This window comes from Leiobunum rupestre, chromosome 4, assembly GCF_980474605.1.
Source record: "Leiobunum rupestre chromosome 4, qqLeiRupe1.1.hap1, whole genome shotgun sequence".
Lineage (NCBI taxonomy): Eukaryota > Metazoa > Arthropoda > Arachnida > Opiliones > Sclerosomatidae > Leiobunum > Leiobunum rupestre.
Window position 1 is genome coordinate 49,737,394 of NC_143387.1, and position 20,544 is coordinate 49,757,937.

Consider the following 20,544-nt stretch of genomic DNA (forward strand, 5'->3'; position numbering starts at 1 on the left):
ATTTAAAAAAAAACAACTCTGATTTAAATATACGGTTGACGATGCCAATTAGACGTTTCGCTATAAACATCACCGATTATCGGTCCCTTCATTTACGCTCTATTACACTTTTCAATCAGTCTATTATAAAAAGAAAACTCTTCTTTTATGTAGCGTTCCATTTATGGGTTATCCCGGGGTCCCCCTTATAAGAAGTCATTAATTCCTTCGCTTTTTGCCCAGTTTTTATCTTTCTTACGGTTCATCCTAGTGTGTGTATATATACTAGGAGAGTAGGTTGGGCGGGCGAGTGCGAGGCGAGGGCTTGACGCACCCCTCTCATTTTTTGCCGCTTTCCGACATTCTTGGCTAGGAAGCCTAAGATAAAGGGGAACCCATTGGAGGCAAAGAGAAGATGGGGATGAAAGAGAGGCCGATCTGGTCCGAGGGACTCGCGCCGGAGAGAGAGGAGCGAGAGACGGAGGTTGAGGTGATGATGCTCGCTAGCCAGCCATGACGTCGGATGCGGTTGCTAGGTGGTTTCCATGGCAACTGGAAGCTGAGGAAATGGCGGTGGTAGTCCGGAGTGGGGGCGTTCGCTCTATCCCCCTTTTGGAAAGCGTCGGTGGCGGCGCTAGTTCCCCACCCGCAGGAAGGCCCGCCGGAGTTGGTCCCAGCTAAAAGACATTCGAAAGATTCCGTAGCGTTCATTCTTGAGAGAGGCTCTTGTTCGGGCGAGCGCGCTTCTTCGTTCTCTCTTCCTCTCGTCGTCGGCTCTTTCCATTCAAATGAATTCCCGCTCCATCACTACACTAGCGACGTGAATGCGGCTCGACTATTAGCTAAGGCCAGTTCCGCGAACTTACCAACTTTTTTTCGGGGTTCTTTGTTTCAATTTTTTTGGCCAAGCGCGTTATTTTACTTTTCGAAAATTTCTTCGTCGTTATGAAGTCGGAAAAGGTCGGTCGGTTATTGCTTATCTGGCTTCTGTCTATCGCCATAGGTAAGCGCTATTTATTACCTTTCGTAATCTCAGACTTTTATTTAGCGGTGTTTTCAGTTTCTTCCTATCGCGTCCGGTTCCTCCTGAGAGATATCTTTCCCATCCGCGCTCGTCTTTCCTCTTACGAGAGCCTGTTTTTTTTAAAGAGCAACTTGTTGATAGTTGACTGTACCTCTCCTTTTCAATAATTTTCTTTTAATTACTTTCAAATCTCTCAATTCGAGTTGTAACCTTATTCCCTTTCTTCGGACCTCTCACGATATTCGTTTGAAGTGTACTTGCGTTATACAACTCACTCATTTATTTATTTGATTTCTACTTTTGTTAAGTACCAATATTTTCGCGATAAGGATTATTTTTTAATTAAATTTGTGTTGTCAAAAGTAGTATTTTAATTACGTTTATTTGCGCAATTAATATCTTAAGAGATACTTTTAAGTACGTTTATTTGCGCAATTCATATCTTTCAAGATACTTTTAAGTACGTTTATTTGCGCAATTCATATCTTACAAGATACTTTTAATTACTTTTATTTGCGCAATTACTATCTGACAAGTTTTATTTTAATTACATTAATTTTGTCTACTAATATCACACAAACTATATTTTAATTATATGAATTTTGTCTACTAATATCACACAAACTATATTTTAATTATATGAATTTTGTCTACTAATATCCCACAAGTTATATTTTATTTACATTAATTTTGTCTACTAATATCCCACAAACTATATTTTAATTATATGAATTTTGTCTACTAATATCACACAAACTATATTTTAATTATATGAATTTTGTCTACTAATATCCCACAAGTTATATTTTAATTATATGAATTTTGTCTACTAATATCCCACAATTTATATTTTATTTACATTAATTTTGTCTACTAATATCCCACAGCACAAGATACTTTCAATTATGTTTAGTTGCGCAATTAATATCTTACAAGATACTATGAATTACGTTTATTTGCGCAATTAATATCTTACAAGATACTATTGATTACGTTTATTTGCGCAATTAATATCTTACAAAATACTTTTAATTACGTTTATTTGCGCAATTAATATCTTACAAGTTATATTTTATTTACATTCATTTTGTCCACTAATACATTATAAGTTTTATTTTATTACATTTATTTTGTCAATTAATAATTTCCAAGCTATATTACAATAACATTTATTTAGTCAATTAATATATTACAAGATATATTTTAATTAGATTAATAAATGTTTTTGATTACATATTTAAAATTAAAGTATAGTATTTCACTTGGTGACTGTTTAGTTACCTATTCATAATCTTAAGAGCGTGTTTCAAATAAGTTATTTATAATAGCGCATTAATTATTGAAATTAGTAATTAGTCAAGTCTATACGCGATTTCGCATTAAGTAACTCAATCGATTTTGAAATTAGGAGGCTAACTTGAATTGAAATTTTGAATCAATTCTAAAACTTAAATTGAAAGCTATATTTTCTGCCCAAAAATGTGGAATAGATAGTATAGCAGTCAACAACGTCGGTGAAATTATTAATTGGAGAATTTAAAATTTTACAGTTTTAAAGTGGCACTTAGTCGAGGGAAAAAATGATCCAATATCAAGGTTCGTTTAATCACGACCAACGGAAAACGAAATGGCTTTTTACCGTTTTATTTTACCATTAAAAAATTGCCTTAATTAGTTTCCCAAGCTAGAAGCAACGCCATCTATATTTATACCCTAGTTTCATTTCGTTTTAATTACCGTAATTACGTTGACTTTTTCGCAACGTAAAGAGACGAATGAAATTATTCCCCAACGAGTAACTAATAATGACTACGATAAAATAAATCCGCTATTTAAAATCCGGTTAATTATTATTACGCTTAAAACTAATCGAGACGCGTCTTTTTCTCGGCTCTTTAAGTTTACGCCGCGTCGCTACACTAGGCGCCCTTTTCTCGACTATAGTAAAAATCCGCGCGGTCGCCTGGTAACACTGCGCGACCACCTTTGAGGGCAATAACAATGGCATCGTCCGGTAGCGTTTCCTTCGTCGTCGAGGAGGGCCATTTTCCGTGCCATTAACCGTTTCGAGCATTTGAACGCCACTATTTTAATAGGAAACTATTTTAAAGCCTCGAGGGCTGTCCCTCTTATAAATAGAGCTCTCGCTAATTGTTTTGGCCATATAATTTGCCATTCTCTTCGCGGCTCTCAACTGGGGTTACTCAGTAACGCGTGGATGAAATTTGTATACTCTTAACTATTACGCGCTAAATTAAGAACTCGATGGACATAATGGCTTGTCCAAACGCTCTGTTTTTTTGCAATTACGAATTTTTTGCGGGTTTTAATTTACGATTCCAAGTTTTTGAAATACGGTATCGTCACATCCTCTTGTACCTTAATTTTAAATTCCTCTTATATTTAATAATCAACTTCATGTAATGGTAAATTTAGTTTATAATTTATTTTCTAAAGCCTTTACAGTTTTTTTTTTCATTGATAACTTTAAATGTATACGGTGCTGTATTTAAATAATTAAAATTTTGTTTAAGTTGTTTGTTTAGTTGTAATTCCAACCGGGTAAATTTTAATAATTTATGAAATAAGACTAAATATAGTAATTATGCTTATACACAAATATTAGTTAATTAGATAAGTTGATTAGACTTGATAATTTTAAAAAGCAAATATAAAATTCCAAAAAAAATTTAAGTTGTCCTAGGACACGCCACATTATTTTCGTTTTGGAAAATGAGAAATATCTTAAAAATAAAATACGATTAAATTTTTCGTTTATGGAAAGTGATAAATATCTTAAAAATAAAATACGATTAAATTTTTCGTTTTGGAAAATGAGAAATATCTTAAAAATTAAATACGATTAAATTTTTCGTTTTGGAAAGTGAGAAATATCTTAAAAATAAAATACGATAAAATTTTTCGTTTTGGAAAGTGAGAAATATCTTAAAAATAAAATACGATAAAATTTTTCGTTTTGGAAAATGAGAAATATCTTAAAAATTAAATACGATTAAATTTTTCGTTTTGGAAAGTGAGAAATATCTTAAAAATAAAATCCGATAAAATTTTCGTTTTGGAAAATGAGAAATATCTTAAAAATAAAATACGATAAAATTTTCGTTTTGGAAAATGATAAATATCTTAAAAATAAAATACGATAAAATTTTCGTTTTGGAAAATGAGAAATATCTTAAAAATTAAATACGATTAAATTTTTCGTTTTGGAAAGTGAGAAATATCTTAAAAATAAAATACGATAAAATTTTCGTTTTGGAAAATGAGAAATATCTTAAAAATAAAATACGATAAAATTTTTCGTTTTGGAAAATGAGAAATATCTTAAAAATAAAATACGATAAAATTTTCGTTTTGGAAAATGATAAATATCTTAAAAATTAAATACGATTAAATTTTTCGTTTTGGAAAGTGAGAAATATCTTAAAAATAAAATACGATAAAATTTTCGTTTTGGAAAATGAGAAATATCTTAAAAATAAAATACGATAAAATTTTCGTTTTGGAAAATGAGAAATATCTTAAAAATAAAATACGATAAAATTTTTCGTTTTGGAAAATGAGAAATATCTTAAAAATAAAATACGATAAAATTTTCGTTTTGGAAAATGAGAAATATCTTAAAAATAAAATACGATAAAATTTTTCGTTTATGGAAAGTGATAAATATCTTAAAAATAAAATACGATTAAATTTTTCGTTTTGGAAAATGATAAATATCTTAAAAATTAAATACGATTAAATTTTTCGTTTTGGAAAGTGAGAAATATCTTAAAAATAAAATACGATAAAATTTTCGTTTTGGAAAATGAGAAATATCTTAAAAATAAAATACGATAAAATTTTCGTTTTGGAAAATGAGAAATATCTTAAAAATAAAATACGATAAAATTTTTCGTTTTGGAAAATGAGAAATATCTTAAAAATTAAATACGATTAAATTTTTCGTTTTGGAAAGTGAGAAATATCTTAAAAATAAAATCCGATAAAATTTTTCGTTTTGGAAAGTGAGAAATATCTTAAAAATAAACTACGATTAAATTTTTCGTTTTGGAAAATGAGAAATATCTTAAAAATAAAATACGATAAAATTTTTCGTTTTGGAAAATGAGAAATATCTTAAAAATTAAATACGATTAAATTTTTCGTTTTGGAAAGTGAGAAATATCTTAAAAATAAAATCCGATAAAATTTTTCGTTTTGGAAAGTGAGAAATATCTTAAAAATTAAATACGATTAAATATTTCGTTTTGGAAAATGAGAAATATCACAAAAATAAAATACGATTAAATTAAGTTTTTTTTTAAATCATCAATTCCTCGACAATATGACTGCTATATTTAATCTCTGTACAACTTAAAAAAACCTTAAAAAAACCGATTACTGAATTAGAGTTAGTTTTCGTTATGTAAAGAGCCAGCCAGCCAATCGATGTCACGCCGTAACTTTTCATTTCCCTATTTTTTTGAGAAGCAAAATAAGAACGTTCTCCTTGTTAACACCGCGCCAACGGTATTCTGAAGGTCTTTATAATATTAAAATCTATAGCGGAATGTTAGAGTGTTCGTTCCGAAATGCCGTCGTTCCGGAAATGAATTTCCCGAAGCCCGCTTGTCTGCTTTTGATCGTTTTACACAAATCCAAAAGACGATTAAGGAGGAGCCTAGCTCCTCTCCATCTTGCTTCTCTCTCGAAACAGCTTCCCCGAGTCCACCGCGAGCTCATCCTCGCTCCAAGCCCATCCTCAAAGCGTGAAAATGGATGGCGGAGCGTTTTGTTGGCAAATCCATAAAGATACCTAGTATCCGCCCCCCCTTCGGCGTTCCCCCTCTCCGCTATCTCCGTGGCGTAAACCCTCCGATATCTCTCGCGCGGGAATAATGAAGAAGCTAGAGTATTAAAATACAAAAGGTATTACAGGGGGTTTCACGCTAGTCAGGGATTTTCCGGAAAGTTGAATATTCGGAAGGGGAGTATTCAGGGCGTAAGGGGGGGGGGGCGCACGAGGGCGAGCTAATGATGGTACCGTATTTACACGAAGATGCCTCCGAAAGAGGTCGCAACGCGTAATATTGTTCGCGTTGTAATGCTCGGGCCATTAGCGCCGTATAGCGTATCGACGCGTTTTCTACTCGACTCTACTTTCCATATTACTAATTTTTGGCCCGCTGTACCGGTCAATGGACAGTTACGAACGATGAAGGGAAGAGGGTTAAGTTTGCGTTCTTTAAAAGATGGTTTAAAAGCGGTAAAATACGGGGCCCACACCCTAAAACTTTGAAATTTGGAATTTTATCCGTACGGGACCTCGCTGGGTTTGAGGGGGGGGGGGGCTAATTCTCCGAGTAAACAGAGATGCTTTTAAAACTATGGGATTAACGACGAGGGCTTGGGTGGCCAGGGGTGCGGAGCCCCACACGGTTTGACGCGGTTTTAAAAGAGATTAAAAGCAAAAATAGAGGATCTATAATTAGATTTCGCTTCCAATTTTTCCCGGTTTGGGCGCTGGGCGGCGCGCCGGTTTGCCGAGATAATCGAATTTCGGTTGATGGGCGTTCTCAGATCGGATAACGGCCATTTGGAGGGCGTTCGGGGTCAAGGGGCTTTATTCCCCTCCCCTGCCAAATGGCCATGGGTATTAGATTCTCCCCTGAGGACACTCTCCAAGGCCAAATGCTTTTGTTTGGAATATCATTTTGCCGATTTTCCCTATGCTGAACAATTATTAGCAATAATATTAGTTTCCACCTACTTTCAAAAATATATTCCCCACAAATCGGGGATTTATTTTAAAAAAAACGACTTTTCTTTTATTGATTTTAAAATTGGAATTAATCTAATTTAAGTTTAATTATTACTCCTTAATATTTGGTTTACTTTGAATGTAAATTTCTACATAAACATTGTTTTTACAGTTTCATAGTAATAAAAATAATTAGCTAGCAGCACCTTAGCCCAAGTCATCGAGCGAAATTTAATTAACCGGGTTACAATGCGTGGAAAGCCCTTCAAACCACAGGAACCGATGAACTCGTGGGGTGGCGGAGTGGTTAGCACTTTCGCCTCGCAGCGAGAGGAGCCAACCACTCCTTTTGTGTAGAGTTTGCAAGTTATCTCCTCACTGAATAAAGGGGTTTACCCCGGGTTCTTCGGTTTCCACTTCCCATAAAAACTTGTAGAGCTTAACGGTAATAGTTAGTGTAAGGAGCTGTTGGCTCACGTGGCATGAAAGACTTGCCACCACCCTCCTACGCATTGTAACCTGGCCACCTATTTAAGGCATTATAAGTCGCTAGATGACTTGGGTAGTGCCTTGTTGTTATTATTATTAATTATAATTAAATAAAATAAAATAATTAAATTAAATTAAATAGGCAGTTGGATTAAAATTGATATAAATCGAAAGACCTACTTTGAAAAAAGTGCTTAGCGCGTTACTAATAATTTAAATCGCAGTTATTTTAAAGCACAAAATTATTTCCATATATGAATAGCTTTAACGAATGTTTTGGCGAGCTTCAAAAACTTTGCTAATTAGGGGTCGTTAAACCTTATCTAGAGCCCCAACACTTTCAGACGCAAACTCTTTTTGGCTCTGCGGACTTATTCAATAAGGAACAAACTTTAAACCTCTTTCAAAGTTTCAAAACCCTTTTACAGGGTTTTACGCCACACCATTTTTTTTAAATTGGTATTTACGATATTGCACTCGGCTTTAGATTCTAAAATGCCTTATAGATATAAACCAAATTAAAAAAGTGAAAACTACCTAGGCAATACGGATGGGTGGCGGAGTAGTTAGCACTTTCTCCTCGCAGCAAAAGGAGCTTGGTTCGATCCCAGCTTGCGGCACTGGGTGAAAACTCGGAACCACTCCTATGTTGAATTTGTAAGTTATTTTCCCCTTTCCATAAAACTTTGTGAGGTTAAGGCTAGGCGCCCAGTGGCTCTCCGTTTCGTATCCGTCCTGCCTTCCACAAGGCATTGTCTCCGTTACGAAGTAAAGGCTTGTGGAAGGTAAGACGGAGACGTTACGAAGAGCTGTGAGCGCTTGGCCTAACGGTATTAGTGAGTGTAAGGAGATTTTGGCTCACGTGTTGGTCCCTCGAGTATTAGCCTAGCTGATTATTATTGATCATGGTTTTTAAATACTTAAAGGGTCACATAAATGTTTGAATTTGGGGGGTGAGGTTAGATGAGAAGCTAGTTGAAATTCGACCCGATGTTTTCAAAGGATTCTGTAGACTTTTTAGTAATTAATTTTTATTTTTCCCTGAATTTCCTTTGCATTTGAAACTTAGTTATAAGTTCGGTCTGATGGAATTACAATATTTTACCTTTGAACTGGGAATTAAGGTAATAAGGAATCGGATTTTATAGAATTTCGGCGGACAAAGGAATCTAAAATTCCGTAGACATTGAAGCCTTTAGATAGCGAGTTGGGATAGATACAGTCTATTAATTAAACTCAGAGAGGCTTCCGTTGAATAAAACAATGTCGCCCGTCCAACCGCGTTCACTGACGTCACGCGCAAAGGGTCTCTTTATTGGCCCTAACGCGAACATGATAATGCTTTTTCCCAAGATTTGAGTATCCTATTCCCAGTCGCTCCAAATCAATATTAAGGCCTGCTTTTGAAAGCTTACGCGACGATCAAACCTACACGCGCAGAAGCGCTGTGGGAGACGTTAAAGGACCCGACGCTTATAGATTCCGCTATAATAGCTTAAATTAATTAGCGTGAAAAATATAATTAGTCGAAAAAAAACGGTTTTTACCCGCGAAGATTGTATAACGGACAAAATGAGGAACTTATAGATTTCCCCCCTGAAATAGGTTTTTCCGGCAGCGCTCCCTATAGATGAGAGAGATATTTTTCTGGAGCTACTAATTATTTGCCCTTACATCTCATTGCTCGCGGCGACTTCCTTTCGCAAATAGGTTTTTAGCCCCCTCTGGAATTCGCGCCAAGAAATAATTTGCTTCGGGACAAGGACGAAAAAATACATTGCGCGTATATCGGTTTAATTAAACGCGCATTTTTTTATCTCATTCTATCGCTTTGGGACCCGCATCCGTTTAATTTCGTAAATCTGATCAAATTTACCCTTTGCCATATTTAAAGCGCGCTCTTTCCCGAAATCCACTGCATTGCGCTAGAAATACGGCAGCCGAACTTCGTATTTGAGGTTGGGATGTATTTAGGTTAGTGTTGTTAATTTTCCGGAAAAATAAAATGCTTAAAATTTTAAGTAATCCGAAAAATAAAAAATTGAAACATAAATTACTTTTTAAGGGTTTTTAATGTTTTTAACTTTTTATCGATATAACATACTTTAAAACATTAATAGTGTTACATTGTTAATCAGTTTAAACTAGTCTAGATGTTTAGTTTTACTTTCAGATTCGAAAAAATGAGGTGAAAATTCCGCTTTATTTAAATTTGCAAACAATATATTAGACTAATCATGGAATGGAAACTTTTTTTATTTTTTTTTCGGAAAAATACGGAATATTTTCCGGAAAAAAGGCAACGGTCATTTTCTGGAAAATTTTCCGACTTACAACACTAATTTACTGCCGTGATTTGCACAAAGGCATTAACGACCAAATCGTCATTATAAGAAAAACTCAGTTTTGTTGCTTTTTTTTATCAATGAAAAACTTTCCCTCAGAATTTTCTGGAAAATATCCTTTCTAGAAGTATTTTTTCTGCTCTTTTTAAATTTATAGTTCCTAAATGAAACTAGCGGTTCCTTTATCCCGCTTTTTAAGTTAAATTCCGATGTGCATGGTGTTTTTTGAGTTTTAAATGTTCACAAAGGCAATAATGCTTTTGCGCAAATTATTTAAAGTTAATCTCATATTACTTAAATTATTCGCGCAAAAGCATTTAATACTGATTGTATAAACCCATAAAATGCTTTTGTGCTAAGTAAAGGATGGCGCTTAATGCCTATTTGCGAAGTAGTTCCGTGAAAGTACCGAAATAATGCTTTTGTGACAAGCGTATATCTTAAAACCTAAGAGGGCTAGAAACAAACTAATTTCAGATTCAGAATCAGCACCACCAACTTACCCAGATAAAACTAAAACATTAAAAGTCAAAAATGGTCGTTAATGCCTTTGTGCAAATCACGGCAGTTTAGGTTAACGGAGGATCCGCGATTTTAGCCTCTGTAAGTCGAAGGGCCGAAAAGAAAGCGAAGAATCACAATGCATTTCGCGCGTACGTGTGGTGGCGCTGCTAGCCTGCATTACGACTATGTCTCATTTACTCGAAATTTGTACTGTAGAAACTTAATATTTAAAATTTAATATTAGTAAAAAAATAAATACGGTTATTATTAACATAGAAAACCTCATTGAAAGTATCCGTAAAATATCAATATTTAAAGTTAATTCGTATTTCTTAGGCTCGGAAATTTAATCTTTAATATAAAAAATTGTAAGATTCTGAACAAAGTAAGTTGAGTTTTATACCATTAAATGTTCATTATGAACTTGACCCATTTTTTAGCCATTTTTGGCCATACGATAGTCAAATATTATTATTATTATACTATAGTAAAATCAAAGAATATGAAGCACCAGGAATGGAAGGATTGATATTATTGGCCGCGTGTTTTGGCCGAGCTAGAAACTTCCGGCAAAGCAAATCAGAGTAACCGGAAACGGTTAACGCAACCCGGTCTCTCTTTAAAAACGAGAGGCGCAAAAGTTCCACTAGACGGAGCTACACCTTCCATTCCTGGGGCTTTATATTCTTTGGTAAAATCTATCTTATAAAATATTTAAATTTCACAAGATTCCGGTTGAATATTTCGTAACAAACTCCAATTTATTCAAACAAAGACGCTGGTAACATTCCTAATTACCACCTAATTATAGATGAAACCAAGAACGTGTTTAGGTTATTGAGAACGTAGCTCGCTAGCTTGATCTCAAAAGAAGACTAGTATCTTTAACGAAATATAAATGACTTTTTATCTCGCGATAAAATGCGTTTAATTAACTACGGTAAAGTCCAATTTAACTATAAATTAGTTAGTGCAAATTTGAATAAAACTGTATTTAACGGTTATCGAGATAATTAAAAATTATTTTAAAACAAATCCTCTAAAAATGGAGTTACTGTTTCAATTTTTATAGCGAATTCCAGTCCACTTGTACGTTCCCAATAATCTAAAAACGTTCTTGATGAAAACCGAAGTTATATCTCGACTCTTTTAATGTATTATTCAGCCGGCGGTGTTTCATTAACTTAGTTAATGAAGTGGAATTTTTAAAAATCCAATAAAAACCAATCTTAAGGAATATAGGTTTCATATTATAAGGTCTGCACCAAAATATGTCACCTTTGAGTTACAATTCTGATAAATTGCGATAATTTTCAGTTCAAAATGAAATCCCAAAATATTTGCAGCAAAAGCGATATTGCCTCCTCTTCTGACGTCAAAAGCCGCAAACGAAGAGTAGAAGTGGTCTACCGTTGTCCGGAAGATTTCCTTCCACATGCTAGCTTTAAAATAAATTATTAGTATGTAAGTACGTCAGCAGCTAGGAGCAACAAACACAGCACCCCACGCAAGGAGAACGCAACCCGTCAAAAGTCGTCTATTTTCTTGTGTACAATTTTCATTGGTTAGACGCTCTAGCGCCTGCTGCCGTCGGAAGGGGGAAATTCGGAAATTGTCTTCCCCCCCGCCCGTAAAATGTTCAGTGTAAAGGCTCATCCAATGAAATTTGTACACAATACTGCGTTAGCGTGTTTAAAGGCTAGGCTGCGTTCTCCTTGTGTTTGTTGCCCCTAGGTCAGCAGGGGCAAAATTACTTTAAAAATATTATGTTTAAAAATTTGGTTTTCCACCATCTTCGAATTTAACTTATCATCACTAATTAACCACTTAACCTATTTTTATGAAATTTTCTGCGTTTGTAAAATAAAATTCGTTCTTTCATATTTCGTGCAAACCGACAATTTCATTCACCAAACCGTATGGGTCGCGTTATAGATATTTTTTGAAACAGAAAATCCATTATTTTTTTTTAGTGGAGTACTATTTAGGGGTAACAAAACCTTTTAAAGCGTAAAAAATAGAGCAAAAACTTCTAAAATATATAATGCTTTTAGGAACGCGGGAAGGAACGTTGTATTTCTTTTATAAATCATATATTTTTTGGTCTTCTACGATGTCCTATTTTTACCGGGACTTCCCTCGCTATGTTATATATATATATATATATATACTATATATATTACTATATATACTATATCTATCTATATATATATATATATAGGACGGTATAGTACAGGGCACACCAGGCATAGTATTGGAAAATAAAGATTTTTCAATCCAACTTAAGTGAAAAACCCTGTTTTTAAGAAATAAACTTGAAGTAGGGTCGCTGCTGTATTCCCTCAAGAATCTATTTCCGAAAAAAAATATAAAAATTCTTCGCCGTCCGAAACGAGAGGGCGCTAGTGCGGCGATTGTGTATAGGAAACTTTATATTTAAAAAGTCATAAATTTTAAATAAACTTCTTGCGCTTTTAAGAAAAGGTTATAAAACGCGTCACGTATTAGATATTTTTGACTGTGTTGGATTGAAATATTTTATACTCTTAAAAGTGTTTGGGATAGTTTCTCGAAATTTATTACCGTTTAATATAAACATGGTGGCGTTTTGTGTCGGGCCGTTCTTTCGGCGAAGGTTTGGGGTTATTAAGAAGGAAAATAAGCCGGCTCCGGAGTCCGTGGGGAAAGAATTAAAGATTTTTTTATTTAAAGGGAAAAAATATTATATTTTTTTAAGATCAGTTTCCATTCCCTGGCTCTGACGACGCCGGTTTTTACATTTTTACCGTCGAGGCTGGCCCATTAAATATTCGCGAAAAATGCGTTTAACGAGTTTGATGTGTCGCCACCAGAGGGACTGACTTTCTGACGCTCCAATTTCTTCTTAGACCAAAGTACTTTTATTTTATTTTTAACCGGATATTTTTCCATTTTTTTCCTCTTAAGCCCCGCGTGGAAATATTATCGTTTTAATTTTAAAGATATGTAAATTCTCTGCTTGAAATTTGAAATTACCGTTCGTATATTTATAGATGTAAGATTGTTAGATATACGTCAGCGTTAAAGAAGGCTAAAGGCATCGGGCCAGGCGGGGTGGGGCGCTCAAAATGCCTTAAGTGAAAGGTCTTGTTGAAACTAAGTTCGTTGAATTGAGTACGCCGACGACAGTCAACATTTTCACCATTTTATTCATTATTCTAACTACATTAGCACGTCTTATCTACGTCTACTATAAGCAGGGTGTATATAAACAGAGTACACGTGATGCTTCAGTCTCAACAATGTGTTTCAGACCTATCACTTTTGAGATTAAGTATACTAATGATTCTTTTAAAGACTAAAGATGATAACCATAGAATAGGTCACGACCATAGAGTAATCCACTCAATCAAAATGACGCGAAACTCGGACCAAATAGATCTTCGAGTGAAAAACGAAATTAAATAAAATAAAATAGCCAGAATTTCCAACGGTAGACCGGATTCGTCCTATTTGGGACTCGTCAGTACCGTGCGGGAAGGCTGGCTCCCGACTATTGACGGCTTTTAAAATTCATTTTGCGCGTGAAAATACCTCTACCTGTTATGGTCAGAAAAGCACGCAAAGAAGTCTGTAGTGTCGCGCGCTAAAACGTCATTTCAAAATCCGTCAATTACACTGAAAGAGAAACTAAGCCTATATAAAAATTTCAAAACGAGTTGCGTAGCAACGGAAAGCCGAATAGGGGGAGAGTGGTGGAGATTAGTATATACGAAATGTAACGTTAAATCCTTTGCATTGCAGTCCATAGGTGGTTCCTTTTAACGTTACCTTGGGTATTAGCCTAGCTGATTATTCTTATTATTATTATTGTTATTTATTATTATAATCTCCCTCGTGCTCCATTCCCTAAAAAACTAAATCAGCTCGGTATCTCGATGGTTCCCTAAAATTGATGTCTTCCCGTGCACGAGATTAAAGCCCGAGCCGGTGACCTTTTTCCTCCCCCCTCCCCGTCGTGTTAGAGGAAAACGTCATCATGCTCATGGACCGACTCAACAGTTATCCTCTCTAAGTATAAATACATAACCACACTAATAAAAAAATAGAAGGTGATGTCATTTCCGAATATTGGTTGTAACTGAATCCCCACCTCCTGAATATCGTTATATTTTCTAAACCATTGCTCATAAATAGAGCAAACTCAAAGGTTCTTTATCGTTATATTTTCTAAACCATTTTACTCGACGTTATGTAAAAATCTGGAGGTGTTGGTGAGCACAACAAATTTAAAATTATTTCAACAATGAACTTTCATTTTAGAATTTTAACTCGCGTGTTTCGCTAGCACGTAATTGAAAGACTGTGAACAAAGCAAATAAGATTAGAGATAATAACTGCATTTAAATTTGAAATAGCAATGCGCATAGCAACCATATCACAAGATTGTGACCACAATCCGAATAACGCTTCGGAGGAAAGGCTACTTGGTACGCGCGATTGTTTGCGAGGCAAGTTGCGAAACGAACCAATCAGTTTAGCCGGTGTAGGTACATTTTTTCGAATTTCAATCGTCCGAACGGTGGAACAAATGTTCGAATTTCATTCGTCCGAACCGCCGAAATAACAAATGTTTCAATTGTTTGAATTGGACAACTTGTTTGTTTCATTCGTCCGAATCGGTAGCATCACTTGTCCAAATTCTGTCGCTAAATTAGTATTTTTATTGCTGTTTTTTTGGTCCGGATTTTTATTATAATGTCTAATAATTTTATCCTATTATGTCCATTTTCCCTTTGGCCGCTATAGTAAGTGGGAATTGCGTAGGTTAGGTTAGGTTAGGTTAGGTTAGGTTAGGTTCACGTTAATGTTACTATTTTCTTATATTAACAATATTTAAAAAAACAACCAATTCCTAATGTTCGAAAAACGGGACAAACGATTATTCGAACAAACGTTGTGATAAATTTTTCGGGCAAATGAAATACGTTTTCGGACATACGATCCTGTTTTCCGGCATTCGGACATTTGTACCACCGTTCGGACGAATGAAATTCGGACAAATGTACCCAAATCGTTTAGCCGCGTTCACACTAGACACTTTTGAACCGTTTTAAAACGGTTTCGAAAGATCAAATTAGTCGCGTTCACACTAGACACTTTGGAAACGTTTTAAAACGGTTTCGAAAGATAAAATTTAAAATTTTCGGTGTCAACTGTATTAATAGGCATACAAAAAATACATTTGACGGCAAAATTTTACAATTTGTTCTTTCGAAACCGTTTTAAAACGTTTCCAAAGTGTCTAGTGTGAACGCGGCTAATGTAAAATTTTGCTGTCGAATGTATTTATCGTATGGCTTTTAATACAGTTGACACCGTAAATGTTGAATTTTATCTTTCGAAACCATTTAAAAACGGTTTCAAAGTGTCTAGTGTGAACGCGGCCGCATCTAGTGTTGGTTGTACTTTTCAGATTCCTGAAAATAATCAGTTATTCAGATTAGGTTACATTATCCCAAGTAACCGATCTGAGCTGTTCAAATTAAAATATACGGTAATAGGCCTTTCTATAAAGCAACATTGACCTTCTTGTTTTGATGTTGCTGCTGCGTCACGGGTGACGTATCGATGACGTTTTACTACGAAAAGCCCTGGACATGAGCAAATTTAACGAGGTACCATCTTTTTAAGCATAAACTGAACTGAACTTTTACGTTTTTGGTGACAATTGAGTTACATAAAAACAAGTTCAGCAATCGTAGTTTATTTTATAGAAAGGCCTATTATTTAAACTATCTGGTTTGCATATCAACTGATCTTTTAATATCTGAACTTAATAATTTAAAGGGACAATTAACTATATAACAGAAAGATTTAAGAACAAACAATCAAAAGTTATTTAGTAGCTTGACATAATATTAAAAATAACAACGCATGACGTTTTCGATTTTTCCATCCATTAGATTTCTTTTTGATATTGCATTAGTAATTGCGAGGTAATCAGTTTACAAACTATTATCCACTTAAGCCAAATCCATTTCTTATTATTTATTAACTGTTATCCGAGTATATGAGGAACTGACTGATAACTTAATAATTATTTTCGATCGTAACGACTAATGAATCGTAATAAATTTAGCAATTAACTATGGCAAATAGCCAATAACCATTTAAAATGTAGTAATAAATAAAACTACCATCTATGCCCTAAATCAAAATTAAAATCATAATGAATAATGATTTCGTGTTTACTCGCAATTTAAATAAAATTTAACCGATTAAATTATAAATTAAACTGTTTTGAACAATATGTTTTAAGAATTCAGAGTAGACTAAGAAGAGTCACACTAAGACGTTATTTTACTTCGATTCTCTGGTGGCGAGTTAGTTGAAGCCAGGGTAAACACGTTTTCCCAAAATGGCAGCTTGTGAACATTTTATCAGATAAATTATCGACGAGGGGGTAGCCACTTAAGAAATATGGTGTACAAATAGCGAGAAATCAAAATAATTATTTCCGGAAATCTAGAGATCCACAAGAAATATTGGAAATATTTGAGAAATATCGGAAATATTTGAGAAATATCGGAAATATTAAAATTATCAGAAATATTAAAATTATCGGAAATATTTGAGAAATATCGGAAATTTTTGAGAAATATCGGAAATATTAAAATTATCGGAAATATTTGAGAAATATCTGAAATATTTGAGAAATACCGGAAATAATTGAAAAAAAACTGGAAATATTTGAGAAATACTGGAAATATTTGAGAAATACTGGAAATATTTGAGAAATACTGGAAATATTTGAGAAATACCGGAAATATTTGAGAAATACCGGAAATATTTGGGAAATATCGGAAATATTTGAGAAATATCGGAAATATATAAGAAATACCGGAAATATTTAAGAAATATCGAAAATATTTGGAAATCCGAAATCTGGTGTACAATTTTTTTTTCAAGTGGCTACCCCCTCGACTATCGATAAGCAAACGATTTTATCATTTCACGCTCTTTACTCTGAGCTTGGCAAATAGATCACCGTGTAAAGTAATTATCTCCAACAGAGGGTCATTCCACGACAGAGTGACCCACCTTGTCCACCCTACTTTCTCCAATTATCGTGAAAACTTGTACATAGGGTTATTTTGGCCGTAGAACCCAGATTTGAAAGTTTCGTTGAGATCCGACGAGCGGTTTTTGAGATACGGCATAGGGGCATTTCGCGAAAGTGACCTTGACCCCTAAAACAACTCTTGAGTTTTCTCAGCTTCTGGTTGATGTAAAAAGGCATACAAGGTATCATTTTAAAGGTAACGGGCAGCCGAATACGAAAAAATACTCGGTTTGACACCATAAGTAATTTAACCTACAACAAAACAGGGTTTCAATAATTGACCCTTGACCCTGAAAATAGCTATTTTTTATTTTTTTTTTTTAATTTTTTTTCGGAATTCTCCACACAAAATACAGTTAAAAACAAAAAAATCGAGGGTAATATTTTTTGTTTTTGAGAAAAAAAAATATTTATCTAACCCCTCCCGTGTTAAAACGATTAGATTCTTAACCATGAAAATAACATTGGTCATATTTATTTAAATTTAACGATATTATTTATTTACTAGACAAATACACTAAGTAGCATTTTTCTACGTGTAATTTATCTTCGTCTTTTATGATATATTTATTTCTGCATTGTTTGATTTGTGTAGGGCATTGCACTTTGCATAACACATTTTCGGTGGGAACCCAACATTTATCATTTTTCTTTGGCCAATATAAACTACTTGTCACCTCTGCAGGATACATAAATAAAACGAGAACATCGTCAAATTCCGCAGAACTGTCTAATAATTTCCGTCGTAGACAGAGGCCAAGAACTCCCCTTTTGTAAAATCTAATTTTTCAGATTCGTTTTCGATTTCACAATAATCCAAACTTCGAGAAATTTTAATTAATTCCTTCTTTTCAATTTCCGAAAGAAAGGCCGCTTCAAGGTAGTTTTTGTTAACTGGTATAAACGTATGATATCTTTGCGTGCCTTTGATAGTTTTAGCAGAGTCGAATCGCTTTTTAGTGCAACTGAAGTTTCATTTATTTCATTGCGAGCCAGTTGTTGACCAATAAAATTAAGAGAAATTGGACCTAATTTTGACGAATTTATAAGATTTAATTAAATTCTTACGTTAATTAAAAGCCATTTAAAAATAAGTCGAAGTCACGAACGCCAATTATTGTAAGTAAGTAATAATATTTATTGCGAAATCGAAATGGCAAAAAACTCGATTTATCATTTTACTCGAAAAAAGGCAATAACCCGCTTTTTGCAAAGATATTATTGACTTTGGGTCTTTTGATCCTTTTCTCAATGAAGGCTGAATGAAGACTCAATTTAAATATCTAAATTTGCTTTCTAAAAAGTCGGATGGAGGAAAAAATTCCTAGATATTTTTTTAAGCTTCAAGAAAAGGTTCAAACAACGACGAAAAATTTCGTGAATCGCAAAACGTTTGAACGTATAGGTGAAAAACGGAAGTAAAGTTTCTTTCTAAAAGTTGCGCTTGTGATTTCCGGCCATCGTTCGCACCCCTGGTGCCGAAATAAGACTTTTCCACCCCGTCACAAAAAAAAACTTAGGAACAACTCTTTTTTTTAAGCGAACGGAATATTTACATGGCCAGAAAAGAAAGATTTATTTCTGGCATTTTCCTCCCGTCGGGTGTAAGGGTGGGGTGCGGATGGAAAGGAAGTCAAAAGTCTTGGCCGTAAATAAAGCGTAAAAAGAAACCTTTTATCGACATTGTTTCGGGCTCGGGCTTCTTGAAAGGTCTGAATTTAAATTTGGAAGAAATTTAAAACTTCCATTTCCGTTATTAGGCGAGAGATGGAAATGAAAAGGAAAAATTCTTGTTTGTGAAGTAGGAATATTTTATCGGAATACGTTTTAAGAATTTATGCGCTGTCCTGGCTCGTTTTATATTCGCGGGGAATGAAATGCCTCCCCCGTCCACCCCCCTCTCCCGTTGTGTCACTCAAAAACCTCTTACAGCTAAGTAATTTCGATTACTATAAGAATTAAGCTAATTATTAGGTTGTTGGTTAATTGTCAACCCGTCATCTGATTACTATTATCGAAATAACATTTTGATGGTCTAAACCTAGCGAATTTATAAATTTCATACAAGAAACAGCATAGCCGACGATAATTAAACATACTAATAATACCATTGGGATAGGTTAAATACCATTGGGAGAAGTAAAATTACTAGATCAATTGTCGTACTATTGCGATCCACAAAAATTAAATATAATCCAATTTTTGGCTCCAATAAAATAGCATAACCTAAGGCACCACCGATTGAATCGAGCATTTAAAATGTTATTATTGTTAAACTTTTATTTCGTTATTCAAAGGACTAACACCAGCGAAAATTGGCTTACTACGCCAGTCAAAAACAAAATAATAATAATAGTCAACTATAAGGAACCAATTTAGCCCAAGTCATCTATCGACCTTTAATGCCTTTAAACAGGTAGCCGGGTTACAATACGTAGGAGGGTGGTGTCAAGCCCTTCATGCCAATATTGCCACGTGAGCCAACACTGGGTTGGCTGGATTAAACCATGATTTATATTAAATAAACCTGGTTTAAATCAGGTTTATTTGGTTTAAACCAAAAAAAAACCCTAGTTGTGATTTTGGTTTTTTTCCCAACCCTGGAACGGTTCCCTACTCTTATTATTATCGTTTCGCTCTATAAGTTTTCATGGGAAGGGGAAACCGAAGAACTCGGGGGGAAACCCCTTGCACCAGTGGTGAGATAATTTGCATACTCAACCCAGTGGTCAAGCTGAGATCGAACCCGGCTCCGCTTGCTGCGAGTCGAAAGTGCTAACCACTCTGTCACCCCACTAGAATTGAGGTATGATTATCTAGATATAATTTGTGTTCATTTTGGGTGTAAGTTTGATGCATTTTTATATTAGATTTATATTTTTTGCTAACTGGATAGTTACTACTAAAGCGTAGTAAGATGCTATTTGGGTTTCGGGAGGTTTTATCCCCAGCCCGAAAAACCCTTTTGATCTTGCTAATGGCAGTGTTTTGTCTACTTTCGCGTTTGGATCTGCGCCAATTTCTAAGAAGGGAAAACCTGAATTATATTTTGATGAAGGGTTTAAGAAAGTAGCGAGTTTTTAGCACTTTCGCCTCGTGGCTAAAGGAGCCGGGATCGGTCCCAGCTTGTGGCGCTAGGACAAAAATCGGAACCACCCCTTCCAGGATGAGTTTGCGAGTTTTTTCCATAGTTAAAGGAGTTTTCCTCGACTTCTTCGGTTTCCCGTTTCCCTAAAAACTTTGCGAGGTTAACGGTAATAATAAGTGTAGGGGGCTGTTGGCTCTCGTGGCATGCTGGGCTTGCCACAACTCTCCTACGTATTGTAACCCGGACACC

At 34.7% G+C, this 20,544-nt stretch overlaps 1 protein-coding gene across 1 annotated transcript in view; it reads left to right on the forward strand.

Annotated features, from left to right (window-relative positions):
• Positions 1 to 713: 713 nt before the first annotated feature.
• The window catches only part of LOC149948109 (low-density lipoprotein receptor-related protein 4-like), a 133,508-nt gene continuing 113,677 nt past the window's right edge, over positions 714 to 20,544 (forward strand). The window contains exon 1 of the mRNA XM_090172984.1: positions 714 to 982. Coding sequence (XP_090029110.1) covers positions 925 to 982 — 58 coding nt within the window. The 5' untranslated portion in view covers positions 714 to 924. The remainder of the gene's footprint in view (positions 983 to 20,544) is intronic.